Source organism: Drosophila hydei, unplaced genomic scaffold (genome assembly GCF_003285905.1).
Source record: "Drosophila hydei strain 15085-1641.00,03,60 unplaced genomic scaffold, DhydRS2 tig00008134-arrow-pilon, whole genome shotgun sequence".
In the NCBI taxonomy this organism is placed as follows: Eukaryota; Metazoa; Arthropoda; class Insecta; order Diptera; family Drosophilidae; genus Drosophila; species Drosophila hydei.
Genome location: NW_022045843.1, coordinates 675,466 through 690,810, shown reverse-complemented (window position 1 = coordinate 690,810; position 15,345 = coordinate 675,466). Strand labels below are relative to the sequence as shown.

General features: G+C 40.0%; 3 protein-coding genes and 1 long non-coding RNA gene across 7 annotated transcripts in view; 1 reads left to right on the top strand and 3 right to left on the bottom strand.

Moving 5' to 3' along the window:
* Window positions 1-9,362, top strand: part of LOC111603831 — a 43,246-nt gene extending 33,884 nt beyond the window's left edge. For all 3 annotated transcript variants that reach the window (XM_023321593.2, XM_023321595.2, XM_023321594.2), the window contains exons 2-5: window positions 7,386-7,491; window positions 7,560-7,820; window positions 7,883-8,129; window positions 8,208-9,362. In XM_023321593.2, coding sequence (XP_023177361.2) covers window positions 7,386-7,491; window positions 7,560-7,820; window positions 7,883-8,129; window positions 8,208-9,072 — 1,479 coding nt within the window. In that variant the 3' untranslated portion in view covers window positions 9,073-9,362. The remainder of the gene's footprint in view (window positions 1-7,385; window positions 7,492-7,559; window positions 7,821-7,882; window positions 8,130-8,207) is intronic.
* A 777-nt stretch (window positions 9,363-10,139) lies between these two features.
* Window positions 10,140-12,457, bottom strand: LOC111603813. Its single transcript, XR_002751706.2, has 9 exons — window positions 12,278-12,457; window positions 12,149-12,215; window positions 11,968-12,095; window positions 11,599-11,662; window positions 11,378-11,542; window positions 11,105-11,279; window positions 10,613-11,027; window positions 10,514-10,555; window positions 10,140-10,456 (listed from the first exon to the last, which is right to left on the bottom strand). It is a non-coding gene; the product is annotated as an uncharacterized LOC111603813 (long non-coding RNA).
* Window positions 12,458-12,735: 278 nt separating this feature from the next.
* On the bottom strand, window positions 12,736-13,842 carry LOC111603809. 2 transcript variants are annotated; one of them, XM_023321561.2, is made up of 6 exons: window positions 13,670-13,842; window positions 13,543-13,603; window positions 13,322-13,478; window positions 13,125-13,219; window positions 13,003-13,066; window positions 12,736-12,931 (listed from the first exon to the last, which is right to left on the bottom strand). In XM_023321561.2, the coding sequence occupies exons 1-3, from the start codon at window positions 13,759-13,761 to the stop codon at window positions 13,341-13,343; spliced, it is 291 nt and encodes a 96-aa protein (XP_023177329.1). In that variant the 5' UTR covers window positions 13,762-13,842; the 3' UTR covers window positions 12,736-12,931; window positions 13,003-13,066; window positions 13,125-13,219; window positions 13,322-13,340. The 2 variants fall into 2 exon arrangements, with proteins under 2 accessions (XP_023177329.1, XP_023177330.1); XM_023321562.2 differs by having other exon boundaries at window positions 13,132-13,219.
* A 628-nt stretch (window positions 13,843-14,470) lies between these two features.
* LOC111603808 lies at window positions 14,471-15,158 on the bottom strand. The gene is made up of 3 exons (XM_023321560.2): window positions 14,980-15,158; window positions 14,848-14,929; window positions 14,471-14,784 (listed from the first exon to the last, which is right to left on the bottom strand). Exons 1-3 carry the CDS (start codon window positions 15,030-15,032, stop codon window positions 14,584-14,586), a joined length of 336 nt encoding a protein of 111 aa, XP_023177328.1. The 5' UTR covers window positions 15,033-15,158; the 3' UTR covers window positions 14,471-14,583.
* Between the last annotated feature and the right edge of the window lie 187 nt (window positions 15,159-15,345).

The window sequence follows — 15,345 nt, the reverse complement described above, 5'->3', positions numbered from 1 at the left end:
TACAAAGATACATTATCTGAGCTGAGTTACGTCTTCGCTTTGTAGGCGGCGTTTGGCGCAATTAAAACGCTTAAAGCTAAACAGCAGAAAGTCAGACAGTCAGTCAGTTATTCAGTCTCGACTTGACTTGACTTGTATGCTACTTAAAGATACATGCCACACACACACACACACACACACACACACACACAGACATCGAGAGTCAATTCGTTGTTGATCGCCCTGGCTTTGGCTTGGGTGCAGAGTTTTGATCTGCTGTCTGTCTCTGTCTCTGTGTCTGTGTGTGTGTGTGTGTGTGTGTAATGTATAGATATAAATAAGCGATACGTGTAATTCGGGTCACTAACCGTTAACAATAAATTTCATTTGTTTAAAAGAAAAAAAATTTGCGGTAGCTAAGCCGAGAACCGGTGGGTCGCCTGGCGGGGGCGGGGGCGGGGCAGTTGTCGCTAGCGTCGGTAGATAGCTGAGAGCTGACTGTAAGAAATTGACATCTGATCATTTGTAATTATTATTATTGCGCATTGCGAGGCATGACATGGCAGCCACTGGGCGTGGTTAGCGAGCGTATCTCTCCCTCTATATAGCATTGGCTGGCCAATTCAAATGAGTATCGAGTATTGAGTAGCTGGTTGGCTGGCCTGCTACACACACACAGTCACACACACACTCGATTTGATATACTTGTTTAATGACTGCATTCTAAAGGCCGCCAAACGAATCGGGCTCATATAACGCTGCGAGTAATGATAATTTACATGGATCCCGAATAGTTCACTGAACTCGTTCAATCAATCTTAGATTCGGCGCATGGAACAATTAATGCCAAAAAAATAAATAAAGAAGAAGACGAGAGAAAAATAACTCAACTCTGTAACCACATGGCTGCGATCCAGAGGGGAGCAGGAGGGGTGGGGGCAGTTGGAGCTGCGGTTTGGAGGGGAATTGAATTTTGAGGCTTTCTTTCTTTTGATTTGTAAGTAGTTTCGGCATCGTCGTCGTCGTCTACTTGAAGCGTTTCAGTTTTCGTTACTTAAGTCCAAGTTAAATGGAACCAGAAATTATTCGAACGCCTTCAAGTGCTACACACACACACACACACATACATGTATCCAAACCTATGAAGCAGAAGTCTAAGGCATAAAGTCGTAGCGTAATCATGACTTGATGCGATTATAAAATGCTACAACAACAACACACCCAGCTCTTTGGCAGCATAAAAAGAAATTAGATACATACGCACACACATCTGCATCCCAACAACAACAACAACAACAACAACAATAAGTTTCAATATTCAAATGAAATTTGAAAGAAAAAAATGACTAACGAAATTTCTTCGTTGTTGTTGTTGTTGCTTAGAATTGTCGAGTAAGATTTTATAACAACAACGAATCTGAGTTTACCAAGTGAAATGCTTAAAGAAATGTTAACCCACATCAAAAAATATCTCAACTTAACACACACACACACACACACTCAAGTTATAAACAATTAAAGAAACTTTTTTGTATAGAAATTCAAAAGTGGCAGCTACGAAAAATGTTCAAATGCCAGTCAGCAATTGGTGGCAACTGCTTTAGAGCTTGTGGCAAGCAGGCGGCGTCGGGGGCAAGCAACTTAAATGAGTTATGTTGCGTTGCGTTGCGTTGTGTTGTGTTGTGTGGGTGCCGCTGACAATGAGACCGACCGTGCTTAAACCAACTTTCTAACAAACTAACCCAAAACTAAACTCAAATATTTGTATGGAAACAATTCAAATACATTTTATATAAATTGCAAAGAAATTGCACAGCGAAAGTTCTTGACGTTGAAATAGGAAATCAAATATAATAAGTGCAAATTCAACTATAATTCACAAAAAACAGTTTTGGCTCTGAGTTAATTCTAGGCTTCAGTCGATTGGTTTAATGGTTCAGTTCGAATGGGAAAACGTGAAGACAAATCAATTGTAGTTAGTTTTCGACTGCAGCACGCCCCGTTGGGGGCAAGGCTTTGCTCTCCTCCTAATTTATATGCTCGCAACAATACAATAACAATCGGCATTGGCCATATAAGGCGAGGGCCAGCCCATTGAGGCGACTGTTCAGTGTAATGAACTTGTCAGCCAGCCATGTTTAGGGTGTGTGTGTGTGTGGGGGGGGGGGGTGTTGGGGCAAAGAAAGTCACAGACAGTACGCATAAGTACAATAAGTTTTTAGAGATATGAGAGCTGCGAGTCTCAACCGCATAATGACTATTCAAATGCGAGCTGCTCCATTTGTTTTCAGGCCGATTGAGATGGAGATAGCAATAGAAATAGTCGGCTAGTGGCATAGGTAATCCATTTGGCTTGCCGATATCTCTGCAGCTGTCACAAAGACACCAACAACAGCAAGTCAACTACAACAGTCTGTTTCAAAAGTATGCGCACAGTTGGCCCAACACTCAGCCAGCCAGCTGCGCTCGAAAGCGTATCCCCCCATCCACGCGCCGCCTTGTGGGCTGACTAATGAAACACAACCCAATAATTTAGTAAGTTTTACCTACGCATGCGCAATTCAACTTACAGTCGATGCCTCAACAATTGTCACAGACTATAAAAAAAAGCCAAAAGAAAAAAACTACAAAACGAACAATAAATTTTTGGCTTTGAGTAGGCGCAGACTAAATACTCTGAAGTTGCTTTTAGAAATGATTGCTAAGTGATCTAAGGTGAGCTATATGCTACCTATGCTTATATGGTAAATTGAATATCAAAGATCAGAGCTCAAATCGCGGGCTTGACTTGGCAATGATTGGAGCCAATGAGATATTTTTGGAATAGAGCTGAGATCGAAAGGCCTTAGCGAGCTGCTTCTTAAGCAACGATCAGCAGAGCTTAAAAGCTAGGCTAGTTAAAGGATATAGTGTTTCCTGGTCTACTACTATAGTTAACTTTAATTTGGCTAAATATACTTATAAGGCCAATAAGCTATCTTAGGAATCTCCAGCTGGAATCTTTGCTGTATTTCTATACCAGCTAAATTCCAATTTCCTTTCAAGTGCATAGCATAATTCTTGATCAGCTTCAAAAAGGTTACAAACTTGCCAATAAATTGGGAATACCCTGTGCTTAGAGTATCTAAAAAGGTAGTAAAAAATGTCACTGAACTCGCGCGCGACGCTTTTTCCAGCTTTTTTTTGGGTGTAGGCCAGACTTGAGCTGGGAAGTAAACAAAGGCACGTTTGGAAAAAAACGAAAAAAAAATCTTATTTCGTTTTTCTTTTTTTTTTTAGCTAGTTACAATTGTAAGTAGCACACCACGACGACGTCGTCGGCGACGGCGACGGCGACGCTGACGTCGACGGCGGCCGTTGAAGCAACTGCGCAGGCGCGCGCGTGTGCGTCATGAAATTAGTTTATTTGTTTGCATAAGTTGTTTGTGTCTGTGTCTATGTCAGTGTGTGTTTAGTTGTTGTAGCAATTTCTAATAAATTTGTTGTTGGCAGCGCCAGTGTCATGCACACCTGGAGCATAATTCGCCAGCCATGAGTCAATTTCCGTCAGCTGCGTCCAAATTATAACAAAAATTGTTCAACTTATATGAATAAAAGGCAAAATGCATATGTTAAATTGAAAGTCTATGTGTGTGCGAGATTGTATGTGTGTGTGTGTGTGCGAGTACTCAACCGAAGAGCCGAAAAGGGTGTGCGAGAAGAGAAGGGAGGGGGAGAGCAAAGAAAAGCCAGCTCCACTTAAGCCATAAGAATGAGCTCGGGCAATTCGAATAGGGAATACTGCGACGTTAGAACAATAAACACTATACAAATCAATGCTCGATGCCACTTGAATTCATCCAGAGCGAGGCATGGATGGAATGGAATGGAATGGGCTGGGATTGGTATTGGATGTGGATGTGGAAGTGGGATTGGGATTTTGGGCACTTTGCTTCGGTTATACGAGTTTTCATGGGCTCGCCTTGCCCACTTGAATGTTCGATGACATTTCAGTTTTTATTTTAGTATTTCGACTCTGTGTAATTATAATAATACATAAATTTGTGCCGCGCCACGCATAAAACGAAAAGAACAGAATGAGCGCAGCTAAGTGTGTGCGCAGTCCAGAGATGCCCTGTAAAAAGAATTGAAACTCATTTCAATAGAAATTCTAATTATCAATTAAAGTCGAGTTTTGATTGCCCCGGGGTTGGTTATACGAGCAGCTGTCTCTGCATAAATGTTATAATTCGAGATTCTAAAGATGCTCAGATTAGCGAGTCGACGCCTGATCGTGACTCTAAGCTACCTCGCCGTCTTGCATTTCGAAATACGTGGTATATTAAAAATGGAATCTGTAAAATCATTTCGAGTGCTACAAAGTTTAACGATTCCCAGTTACGTACTTATAATACCTAAATAAATACAAAAGTATATGTGTATGCACGTGTGTGTGTGTGTCTGCCCTCCAGGCAGTCGAGTACTCGTAGCTGTACTTATATGGACCCCATTAAAATGCGTTCCATTCGCACTTCAGCTGAAACTGTTAGCGAGTGTGAACTGTAACGTTGCTTTAACTTCTTTGACGCAAATAGTTCACTGTACTAAGTAACATGCAATAACTTTGTTAATTTGTCATAATTATACTTCACTACAGAAAGAGAGAGAGAGAGAGGGAGAGAGGGGGAGTTAGGGAGAGCGAGAGCGAGACTGATAGTTACTGTCTGATATTTTCGGTTTTGTAGTGGGCCTCACAATGCCGTGCTTTATTTAAAGGCACAAGGTTAAGACATATTGTCGCTGCGTGTAGGTTCCACACTCTGTGTAAAGCACTAGCAATAATTATTTTTGGTTTTAATATTAAGAAAGACAAAATAGAAACGAGAAAAATAAGAAAAAATAAAGCCATTTGCTCAGATTGTATAAACCAGTTTTTAGTTGTTTAATTTCAATGCTTAATGCTCACAATTGATTGGAGTGATTATTTGTATTATTATAAACGTTATTGTTAGCGCATTTCAGCGTTTTTTTTTTTTTTTAATTTTATTATTGATGTCTGATCGCAGCGAGAGAGTCGAAATCCAAGCAGTCTAGTAACTAGTATACTATAGATACACATATATATGTATTTATAAAAGATTGAAATTCCCATAAATTTCAATCAGTAAAATGTACCATAATTAATTAATATTCATGTTTTTTTTTTATTTAAAATTTCCTTTTTATTTTTTTCTACTCACATCCTGCACTACTATTTCTGTGAACGCTCAAGGCATTTCTCTAAAACCGTCTAAAACCAATTTCTGCTGACTGAAAGAAACGGGACTTGTTTCTAAATTCTCTTTGCATTCTATGCTAAACAAAAATGATTGTTTTATTGAAAAATTAGCCTTTGACTTGGTTTATGTTTTGTGTAGTGCAGCACTACTATTTTTATGAACACAGCTGTGGCTACATATGATATATGTGTCTCTAGAAAGATGTTTTTGCTTCCTGTTCTAAGCATGTTCCAGCTTCGCTTCTGCTAGGCCACGCCTCTTCCATGGCACTCGGTACGCATTTAAATGTGACAGCTCCTAACTCAAATTGAATAATTATCAACTGTTAATAAATACATTCATGTGATGTGGCAATACAGCAAACAGTAATAACTAATAATCGTAATCATAAGCGCAATTTTGAATGACTAAGTTCCTTCCAAAACCCATAGAAATATGTGTATGTGCGCGCTCCGTCTATGCCCATTAAATACTCATACATATCCATTCAAACATATATAAATGAGTACTCACAAATGCAAATTGTAAATCAGATACGGCATAAAAATATTGAACACATGGCGCAGCGTTAAGTGAACTGAAGTTTTCAGTGCGGGTGTATCAAAGGGGCTGCGGAGGCCGCCGTAGGCGGGAGGAGGGTGTAGCGAGGAGGGTGGCGGGGCATTCATTTTGGATAAGAAGGGAAGGGAGCTGCAAAAAAATCGAAATGAAATAAAGTTAAATAAAGCACAATAAAACGTACTTAAAGATTGACGATTTGTGGCAGCGGCACAGCGATTACCGTGGCTCCAAGTCAATTAAAATTAATAAAATTAAAAGCCAAAATTTGTTCAAGTGTGATCAATTTTACAGGGGATAATATTTTAAATATACATTAAAAATATTAAACAAAAATAAAAATATTAAATACAAGTAAAAAAATATTTTGTCTTACAAAATAAATAATTTAATAAAAATTTACATTTTTGAATAAATAAAAATTGGGTTTATTATAGTAACGGATGATAAACTATGGACTAGTGTCATTATAAAAAAATTTTAATAAAAAAAATAATTTTATAGCAAAATAAAAATATATTTTATATATATTTCTAATATTTAACTAAACAGATTTTTTTAAATTGAATATTTTCATTTTTATAAACATTTGATTCATCATTAGCTGAATATTAATATATTTGGTTAAAAATCAAGTTTTAACCAATGTGCATAGCGCATAAGTTTTGGGTATAAATACAGAGACGACACAAGCGCACACACGCCCAACATGTATTATTAAGTATATATGTATACATAAAGTATGGTCATATAGGCCATATATGTATAGCCGATTATGAAGAATTTCTGTGCAGTGGTATGTGTGTCTGCATGTGTGTGTGTGCGCAAGTTTATTCGATCTTAATATAATTGGCTGTCAGTGCGACGTTTGATCGCCCCTGAAAAAAAAAAAAATATATATATATATATATATATATACACACACACACACACACAACTAAAAGCGCACAAAATGTCGGCAGCTGTTTGTTAGTCGAGAGAGTGTTATTGTTGTGTGTGTGTGTGTGTGTGTATTGTTTCTTTGGATACAATATATTTGATTCTCTTTATACAAATGCATTTGCAATCATTGTTATTCATAATATCTTGGCCCATTTCAAAATGGCCTGCAAACATTTAAATTTCGTGTGAAGCTGCGCGTCGCTCGTCCCTCGTCCCTCAAAGCTCGACCCACGCCTTTGCCCCTTTGTCTAGCAACTGCAGTCTGTTGGCTAATTGAAAATCAATTAATGTGGCATCGCATATTGGCAGCATATCAGAATATCAGACGATGTCAGACGCGTTTGTCAGAAATCAGAGAGAGAGCGAAAAAAAATAAAAACGAACGAGCTCGAATCCTTCTTTCTTTTGTTTTTGTTTTGCGCTCTTTACTTTTGGCTTTATTTTGCTGGCAATTGGAATTTAAGTTCGAAAACTTCAGGTTCAATGAATCTTCGAGTGCGTCTTAAAGCATTTCACAAGTCTCGAAGCAGCACAAGCTTTGCATGCCCAAGTAGCTCGATGAGTTGGGATTGGTTATTATAAAGCGGATTTAATTAACGTGTAACTGGCATGATGCAAATTTCTTAACTTGTTTTCTAATTGTTGCAGGTGAACAAACAGTACACGGCCAACGATCTGGAGGCTTTTATGAAGATAGCCGCCAACTGGCAGAGCACCAACCACAATCTGCTGGAGGGTGTGGATCTGAAGACAGGTAGAGCACAATGGAATTGTGTTGCTCTCTGACAATCATCTAAATCCGTTCGCTTTTCGTATTTACAGAAATGACGCAATACATGAACAGTCCATCAATGAACATGTATAAGAAACGGGAGCGCACACAGAACTGGAATCATCAGGAGAAGAAATACTTGCTGGATCTGTGCCGCAAGGATATGCGCATCATCGAGAATAAACGACTCGATGCCGGCCTGACTGCCGTCAAGAACAAGGCCTGGAAGATTATACATCAGAAGTTTTCCAATCAATTTGGCACCGATCGCACCTGCAATCGCCTCAAGGAGCAATGGCGTCGCATGAAAGGTGAGTGCGAGCTGCCTCTGTTCACTCGAAACTCCAAGCTAATCAATTGATGTCCTTTTCAGCCTGCACGCGTAATGAGATACTTGACTATAACAATCGCCTGGCCAGGTTTGGCGCTGAGGTGGCCGATCGCAAGAAGCCTTCGCCGTTCACCTTCGAGGTCTGGGACTTTATGCAGGAGGCGAAAAAGGCATGCAAGTCGGAGGCGCTCGATGGCATCGACTACTCCAAAATACCACTGGCTCTCGAGGAGGACTTCGAATATCGCGATGACTACAAATTCAATGCCGACGAGCACGACATGGATGAGTGAGTAGCACAGAAGCGGATGAACTAGAAACTGAAACTAATTTTCCAATTTGCCCGATTGCCAATTGCCCATTGCAGCAGTCGCACACCGCCCCAGGAGCTGTGCGATGTGGACATCAAGGAGGAGGAGACCAACGAGACCTTCAATGAGACGTACAACAATCACAGCAGCGACATCCACGCCAATGGTGAGCGTCTGAGTGTGTCGCCCAATCACAGTCGCAACGGCCTGCACGAGTCAGAGAGTCCGGCGGCCGCAGCATTGGACACGAGTGCCGTTGGTGGCGCCTTCATGCCGCCCACCGGTAGCGACATGGCCGGCTTTCAGCCTAGCTTCAACATGAACAACATATCCGCTACGCTGGAGGCGCTCAATGCGTTGCGCAGCGGCCAATTCCCGAGCGCAGCAGCAGCCGCTGTTGCTTTACAGCAGCATCAGGCGCAGGCCGTGGCACTGCAGCAGCAGCAGCAGCAGCATCAGCAGCAGCAGCAACAGCATCAGCACAACAATAACAACAACAATAACAATGAGGACGACGATGATCTGCTGAAGCCAATGGCCAAGCGTCAGCGCACGAGCAGCAGCAGTCTGGCCAGCGAGGAGCAACAGACAGCACTGCCCCTGCCACTGCCACTGCCACTGAACACAGCTGTGCCACAATCCTCAGACAGTCAGGCACTGGAGCGCAGCAGCAGCAGCGTCGTCGTCGGTGGCAGCAGCAGCAGCGCCGCCGCCGGCGCGCTCACCAGCAGCACCAGCACGGGCAGCTCCTTCGAGCTGCGCCTGTTCATGGAGATGCAGAGCAAGGAGCATATGATGCGCATGAAAATACTGGAGGTACAATTGCAGGCGGCCAAGCATAGTCGCGATCTGGTGGAGATTAACAAGACGCTGGCGCTGCAGAAGCTGCAGGAGCTGGCCAGCAAGCGGTTGCCCAGTTAGAGCAGCGCCGAGCTGCCTGTTAACTGCTTGATTATCATCGTTTTCATCGTTGTTATAGTTGTAGCTGTAACTTTGTAGCACGTAGCACTTAGCACGTAGGGCGTAGCTAAAGTTAAATTTTAGACTAAGAATCAATTTTGTATCCAGAGACAGACAGGCACAAGCACAAACATAAACACAGATACAGATACAGATACAGACGCAGACACGGACAGGAACACATTGAGCTGCAATTCACAACATTCCTGGCATTGTTTGACCAGTATTTAAAAGCTAGAAGCACACACACAGACACAGACAGAGACGGAGACGGAGACAGAGTTGGACAGCAGGCAGCTCATTTCGCTTAGCAGCTGCAGTGGCGCACAAAAGTATGCCATATTATTTTATATAGTTAAAGGACTCTCGCCCCGAATACAAGAACAGCCCAAGCATACAGCCTACCTCACACACACACACACACATACTCACACACGCGCGCACACTCACACACACAGACAGACACAGCACTTAGCAGCGGTTGGGGCGGGAGTCGAGAGGCGCGTGTCTTGTGGCTCAGCACTTGACCAAGTCAAGTGATTTGTGAATACGCCCGAACGCATTCAAGTTTTTAGTTCTACTTAGTTCTAGTTTTAGTTGTAGTACTTGTAACAGCTCTCCAAGTTGCTCAAAACCTACACACGCACACTGAACACACTTTACTTACCACAAATGTATTTTAAAATGTACTTATAAAAATATATATAGATATATATATATATTCTTGACTTGAGTTCGACTAACGAAATGCACAACAAAATCTTTTATCTTATTATAGAGCTTAAGTTATTCACCTTACATATTATGCGTATACCCTATCTATTATTATATGATCCAAATTTTGAATGCTGATTTCGTATTTATTTCCCGCATAGTCTCTATAAATGTTTTAAATGCCATATTAATTTGCAAGTCTGCCCCCTCCCCACAAACTTTGTTTTAAATGTTGTCTGGCACTATATGAAATATATATATATTAATATATATATATATAAACTTACACACGAAGAAAACAATTGAAAGCAGCGTAAGTTTTCTGTTCTTTAATATTTTTTTTGAAACCTCGTGTTATGTAACGCTTCCTGTAAAGCAACTGTAAATGAGAAATACAAACTATTTTAAATAAAATGATGAGTACTTTTAATGAATAAGGTGAAGACCACCGTCCCGTATCCCATATCAACGGCTAGTATTAACTATCAGTTCAGTGTGGAGAACTCGTTCTAGCAACATGTAGGTATTTCGTTGCATAGGTCAGCAGTCGTTTGTTAGTTAATAATCGCAGGTTTACGTAGTGCTCCTGCATCAGGATATATTCCTTAATCAAGGACAGCATTTCGCGTTTCTAAGGAAATCAATGCGATTTGGTAGAGATCTCAATTGTGCATCGAGTGCTACGTACCTGCAACAAATTATCAACTTGCTTACTCCACTTTGCCGAGCTCTAGGGAGAGTAGTAAGAATTAATATTGAATCATTTTGGATTATGTTCGGTGTTCACCTTGGCCTCAACGATTTTGGCCTTTTCTTGTTCAGTCAAGTGGCAGTTCTGGCGGTTGGCCACTTTCAGGAACTCGATCACATTGGTTGCTCCACATCTGTGTCGGACGCAGGTCCACATGGTAGCGAATAAAAAATTTTGAATTTATTTTCCAAAAACGGGGTTTGTCAAATAGTTAGCAGATATGCTTCGGCCTACTGATCGATTTGGCAATGCTTCGCTCTGACATAATTTTACTAAAATTTTTACAAAAACCATTTTAACTATCTGCTTGCTGGGTTATCACATTTTGTGTTTTATGTAAATTGCGATTGTCTTCCTCTTGCTGAGTTTCCCGCTTCAGATTCCCTTTGTGCTCCCTCATGCGATTCTCCCTCGCAATTTTATTCCGTAAATTTTTGAGCTGTTCATTTTGCTACGGCCACAGATGTGGAAGGATGTGAAAGGACAAATAAGTATATATAAATTTATATTGTTATTGGAGATACGAACGATTTTTAAAAAATGTGCATTCTCAACAGCACGGGCCCTCTCATAGAGTTCCTTAGTATAATGCCGAGACATGATATAAATCGATCCCTGTGGAATTGCATCAAAAATCGGCTTGACAAACCGAATGGACTCAAGCGCCTTACACACAGGCAGCATTCTAATCTAAAAAAAAAATCTAAAGAGGTAACGTGTGAACACAAAAATTTAGAAAATTGAATTGAGAGAGCTACATGTTTCCAGGCGGTAGAAATACAGCATTTTCTCACGACCTACCTAGATAAGACTGAATCGAAAAAGGATTCATTTTTCTTTATCCTCGCCTTTATTAACATCATTCTTGAGGTTTTTAAGCTCTTTCATTAGTTTATCAATTTCATTATTAATTTTTTTCAGTTGCTCTTCATTCAGTTTCTTGAGTCGCTGAAGTTGTTCGTATTGCTTGGGATATAGATAAATGATAGTGAAAGCGCAGATGACTAATTCTGTATACAAACTCTTTTCCGAAAGTAAACGTTTTCCTTGACTTTGCTTCTATCCTGAACATCCTTGCTATGACATCTGTAAAAGGAGAAGGTCGGGTTCATAATTGAGTTTTCCGAACTGACGTCCTTTAAGAAATCCCTAACGTGTTGACACGAAAATCTGAAATTCAGCATAATTGCTTTATAAATACTATTAAAATTTTGAAAAGTTCCGTCAAACAAGTATTTAAAATTGTACGGAGTTAAATTTGAAATGTGGAATCATAGAGTATATTTTCAAAGAGCCTACTATGATCAAGCCTAGATCACTTCGCGCATTCGCAATAAAATCCAAATAGAAAATTTATTCATTTGTTTATTCAAATTATATAAATAGCTTACTGAAGCATTCAGTATCGTATCATATTCTTTACTTCGCCAATTAAATATTGAAGGTGCAAGATTTTATAGGTCAGTCTTCTACGTTCAGCAATTTGTTGTCGCTTCATGTACCTAAGTTGCTGGTATTGCTAAATGGAATGCAGGTGAAATTAGAAGTTGTTCAGCTATTTCGGTCACATACCTCCTTCAGTAACTTCGCACTATTATATTCACGGGGCGTTTGCTTAGATAATTGGTCTGACTTAAATCTGGATAGGTTTTTGCTCAATTACATTCAACTTCTTATTGGCATTGGGCAGCCGTAACTCACCTAAGGCCCTGGAATGATAAAGAGCGTTGGGAACCAGACAGGTAAAAAATCCCTTTTACTCTGCAGCCTATCAAAATAGACATAATGAAAATGATGCACAGTAAATTTTGAATAGAAAATTTGGAAAAATTTTGAACTGCTCGGCCTTGTTCCGCTGACATCAAATTTAAATTGTGATGAAAATTCGTCGAGTTTTATTCATGTAAATACGAATGAATTTTAAACCATTGATTCGTTGATTCGAATTTTTAATGTAAGATTGATGTATGTTCACCATGCGTCATCATATGGAATCTACTGATGCTACAGCTTAGAACAGAAGAACAGAAGGCCCCTTAAGGGACTCTCCTGGCACCAACACCTCACTCGTATAATAAAGAAAGACATTAAAAAGCTTAGTTTTTGTTTTTTTTTTCAAGTAAACGATTTTGTATTTATTATAACTGTTCACCTGACCCTACTTCACTTAAATTTTGCTCATGAGATTTTTTATCAGTGGTATTTGCTCCGCATTCATAACTGTTATTTCCCTGTTGCATCACTCAAACGTAATTTAACGAATTCAATTTTGCGGTCCAGTTTTTCAATCTTATAGTCCAGCCTTATGCGATCATTCATTTTTTTGGTTTTTATATATTTTAGTTGCAGATACAGCTAGATAAATGAGGAGAGAATCGTTAGTTAAAGTTAGTTAAGGAGTCATCATGAATTTGCGGAATACAAACTCTTTTCAAAGCGTTTTTATGATCGCGAGGATTCATGTTATTGAACATTTTTCTGCCATAAGTGCTAGAAGTATAGAATATATATACAGACATAAATATAGTTGCTGTTTAACGATGCTCACTGAATACTTGTTAGGTTAGCTAATCTTAACGGTCTCAACAAATTCACCACAGTTTTGGATCTGAGTCCAAAGTAGATGGCTTCCATATTCCGAATCTTAAAAATATAATTTTAAAAGAGAAATAACAATTTTGGAAAAGAAAAAGATGTTGAATGAGTTCAACTTTTCAATGTAATGAAGTTGTTTCGTCGGCCTACGTTTTCTCAATGATCTGAATCAGATTTTGCTATTTCCACGCTCGACGTTTTTCCTTTTGATGCTATCGATTTGCTTATCCAACTGCTCAATTCTGTCCTTAATCACGTCTTTCTCCTTGAGTATTTTCTGGCGCAGATCTTTCAGTTGTTCGCGTTGCTAGCAAATAGCGTATAGTTAGAAAGGACAGAGCAACAAGCGTTGATGCCATTCGATATCAAACCATTCTCAAGAAGTGCACATTCTCCTTGGCCTTGCCCGCCTCAAAAATCGTTTTCGAAAATCTGCAGGTGAATGGTGGCCGATCAGCTGAGCAGGTAATCGGCCCATCGATTGATCAAGATACTCACCTCACAAACTGTTCGCAGCATATAGAGGACGACTTCAACAGGCGCGGGGTCCTCGCAACAAAGGAAGAAAGAAATTTATGAATGGGAGTCATATTAAAATTTTGAATTTGTTAGAATTTGGAATAAAAAATCATTGACACAAACTGGCAACTGAAAAGCAATGGCATTTTCAACTTGAAGTCTAAAGTCAGGCCAAATTGAGCCGAAAATTTACTAAAGATAATATGCCTATAAAAAGAATTGAGAGCTCGCGTTATCTGTGCGGCTGACAAGCGACGCAAATGATACACAAGCCGCACAGATGTCTTATCTGTGCTGTCGGCTTTGCGCTCTGCGCTCTGCCCATCAAAAAGACATCAGTAATTGTTAGCAATTTTAATTTATTATTAAATTGTTAGCAATTTAAATTTATTATTATTCTCATAATTTGTTCGAATTTAGAATGTCAGTGGCTTTAGCTGAGGTGTAGATTTGGGTTTAGCCTTAGGTTTAGGCGTACATGGTCTGCGGACGACCGGGCTGCCGTATGGGTGCATCGTAGATGAAGGGTCGCTGCTTTGGCTGCGATCCCGAGGAGCCTCCACGCCAGCTATTGCCACCACTGTCCCGGGAAGGTTCAGCAACTGCGCCATTCAAATTGCCAAGCGCCGCAACCAGAGCCAACAGCAAGCAGCAGAATCCGATGAATTTCATAATGATCTTGGTAAAGCTTTAGCTCGACTAATAGCTGCACTCAGTGGGGCGAGTCGATTTTATATGGACAGCTATCGCTTGCTGGTTGCGGTAAAGCACCGTATGGGATTTTTGCAATTTGCGTCTTCCAAGTTTACCCCTGATAAGCCAACACAAAAAAAAAAGAAAACAAAATCACCGACTCATTTGCTCTCTCATGCACGCTCAGACGCTCTGCTGCTCTATATTTTCTGTTCGCGTTTCGCTGGCTGCTCTGAGTTAGTCGTGTCCTGGGGCGCCATTGGTGCCGGCTTCTGTATATGCATCAGGTCAATGTCGAATTCCATTTGCTTAATGCTTCTCGTCAGATCGGTCAACATGGACTCGATGCATCGCTGCCTCTGATGAAGTACCTTCGACCGGGCCTCCAGCTCAGTACGCTCCTGCAAGTAGGCGACTATAGCTATGTGTTCCCAGATATACATATGAGCTAAAATTGATCTCACCAAACGCAGTTCCTCCAGCTCAAGATCTGCAGTGGTTCCCATTACATTAGCCAAGTTAAAATTGCTCTTGATCAAATATCTCCTAGTAAAGGCATATTTTAGTGGCTTGCCAAATGGCCGACTTGCACTTACCATTGCGTCAAATCTTTGGTCTGATTTAGAATTTTGCGTATTAAGTTTGCCATTTTTTTTTAATATTTATGTTCTAAGCCAAAAATCTGTTTTTTTTTAGTCAAATACTTGGCCTTTTACACAAGGCTCTCAATTTTGATGTGTACTAACTGAAAGATTTCCCAATGGATACCAGTTTATCAACTTCTAATTTAGCTTGCTCGATTAGAAGATATTTTGTACTTATTTATAAATGATTACTGAGGTACATCAAATCCTACAAAATTTGAATATAGAAATCGAGATTCGCAGGCATGCACTTTATTTCCAGCCACTACTGTAAAAATACTTTTGTTTGAAATTATTGCAGCATACTTTTAGGCTGAG

Coding starts and splice junctions, on each gene's coding strand:
- LOC111603808 (XM_023321560.2), bottom strand. CDS start 15,032: ATGGCAAACTTAATACGCAAAATTCTAAATCAGACCAAAGATTTGACG. Junction 14,930..14,979: donor ACCAAAGATTTGACGCAATG/GTAAGTGCAAGT, acceptor TGCCTTTACTAG/GAGATATTTGATCAAGAGCA. Junction 14,785..14,847: donor AGCTGGAGGAACTGCGTTTG/GTGAGATCAATT, acceptor GCCTACTTGCAG/GAGCGTACTGAGCTGGAGGC.
- LOC111603809 (XM_023321561.2), bottom strand. CDS start 13,761: ATGACTCCCATTCATAAATTTCTTTCTTCCTTTGTTGCGAGGACCCCG. Junction 13,604..13,669: donor TGCTGCGAACAGTTTGTGAG/GTGAGTATCTTG, acceptor ATTCACCTGCAG/ATTTTCGAAAACGATTTTTG. Junction 13,479..13,542: donor ATGTGCACTTCTTGAGAATG/GTTTGATATCGA, acceptor GCTATTTGCTAG/CAACGCGAACAACTGAAAGA.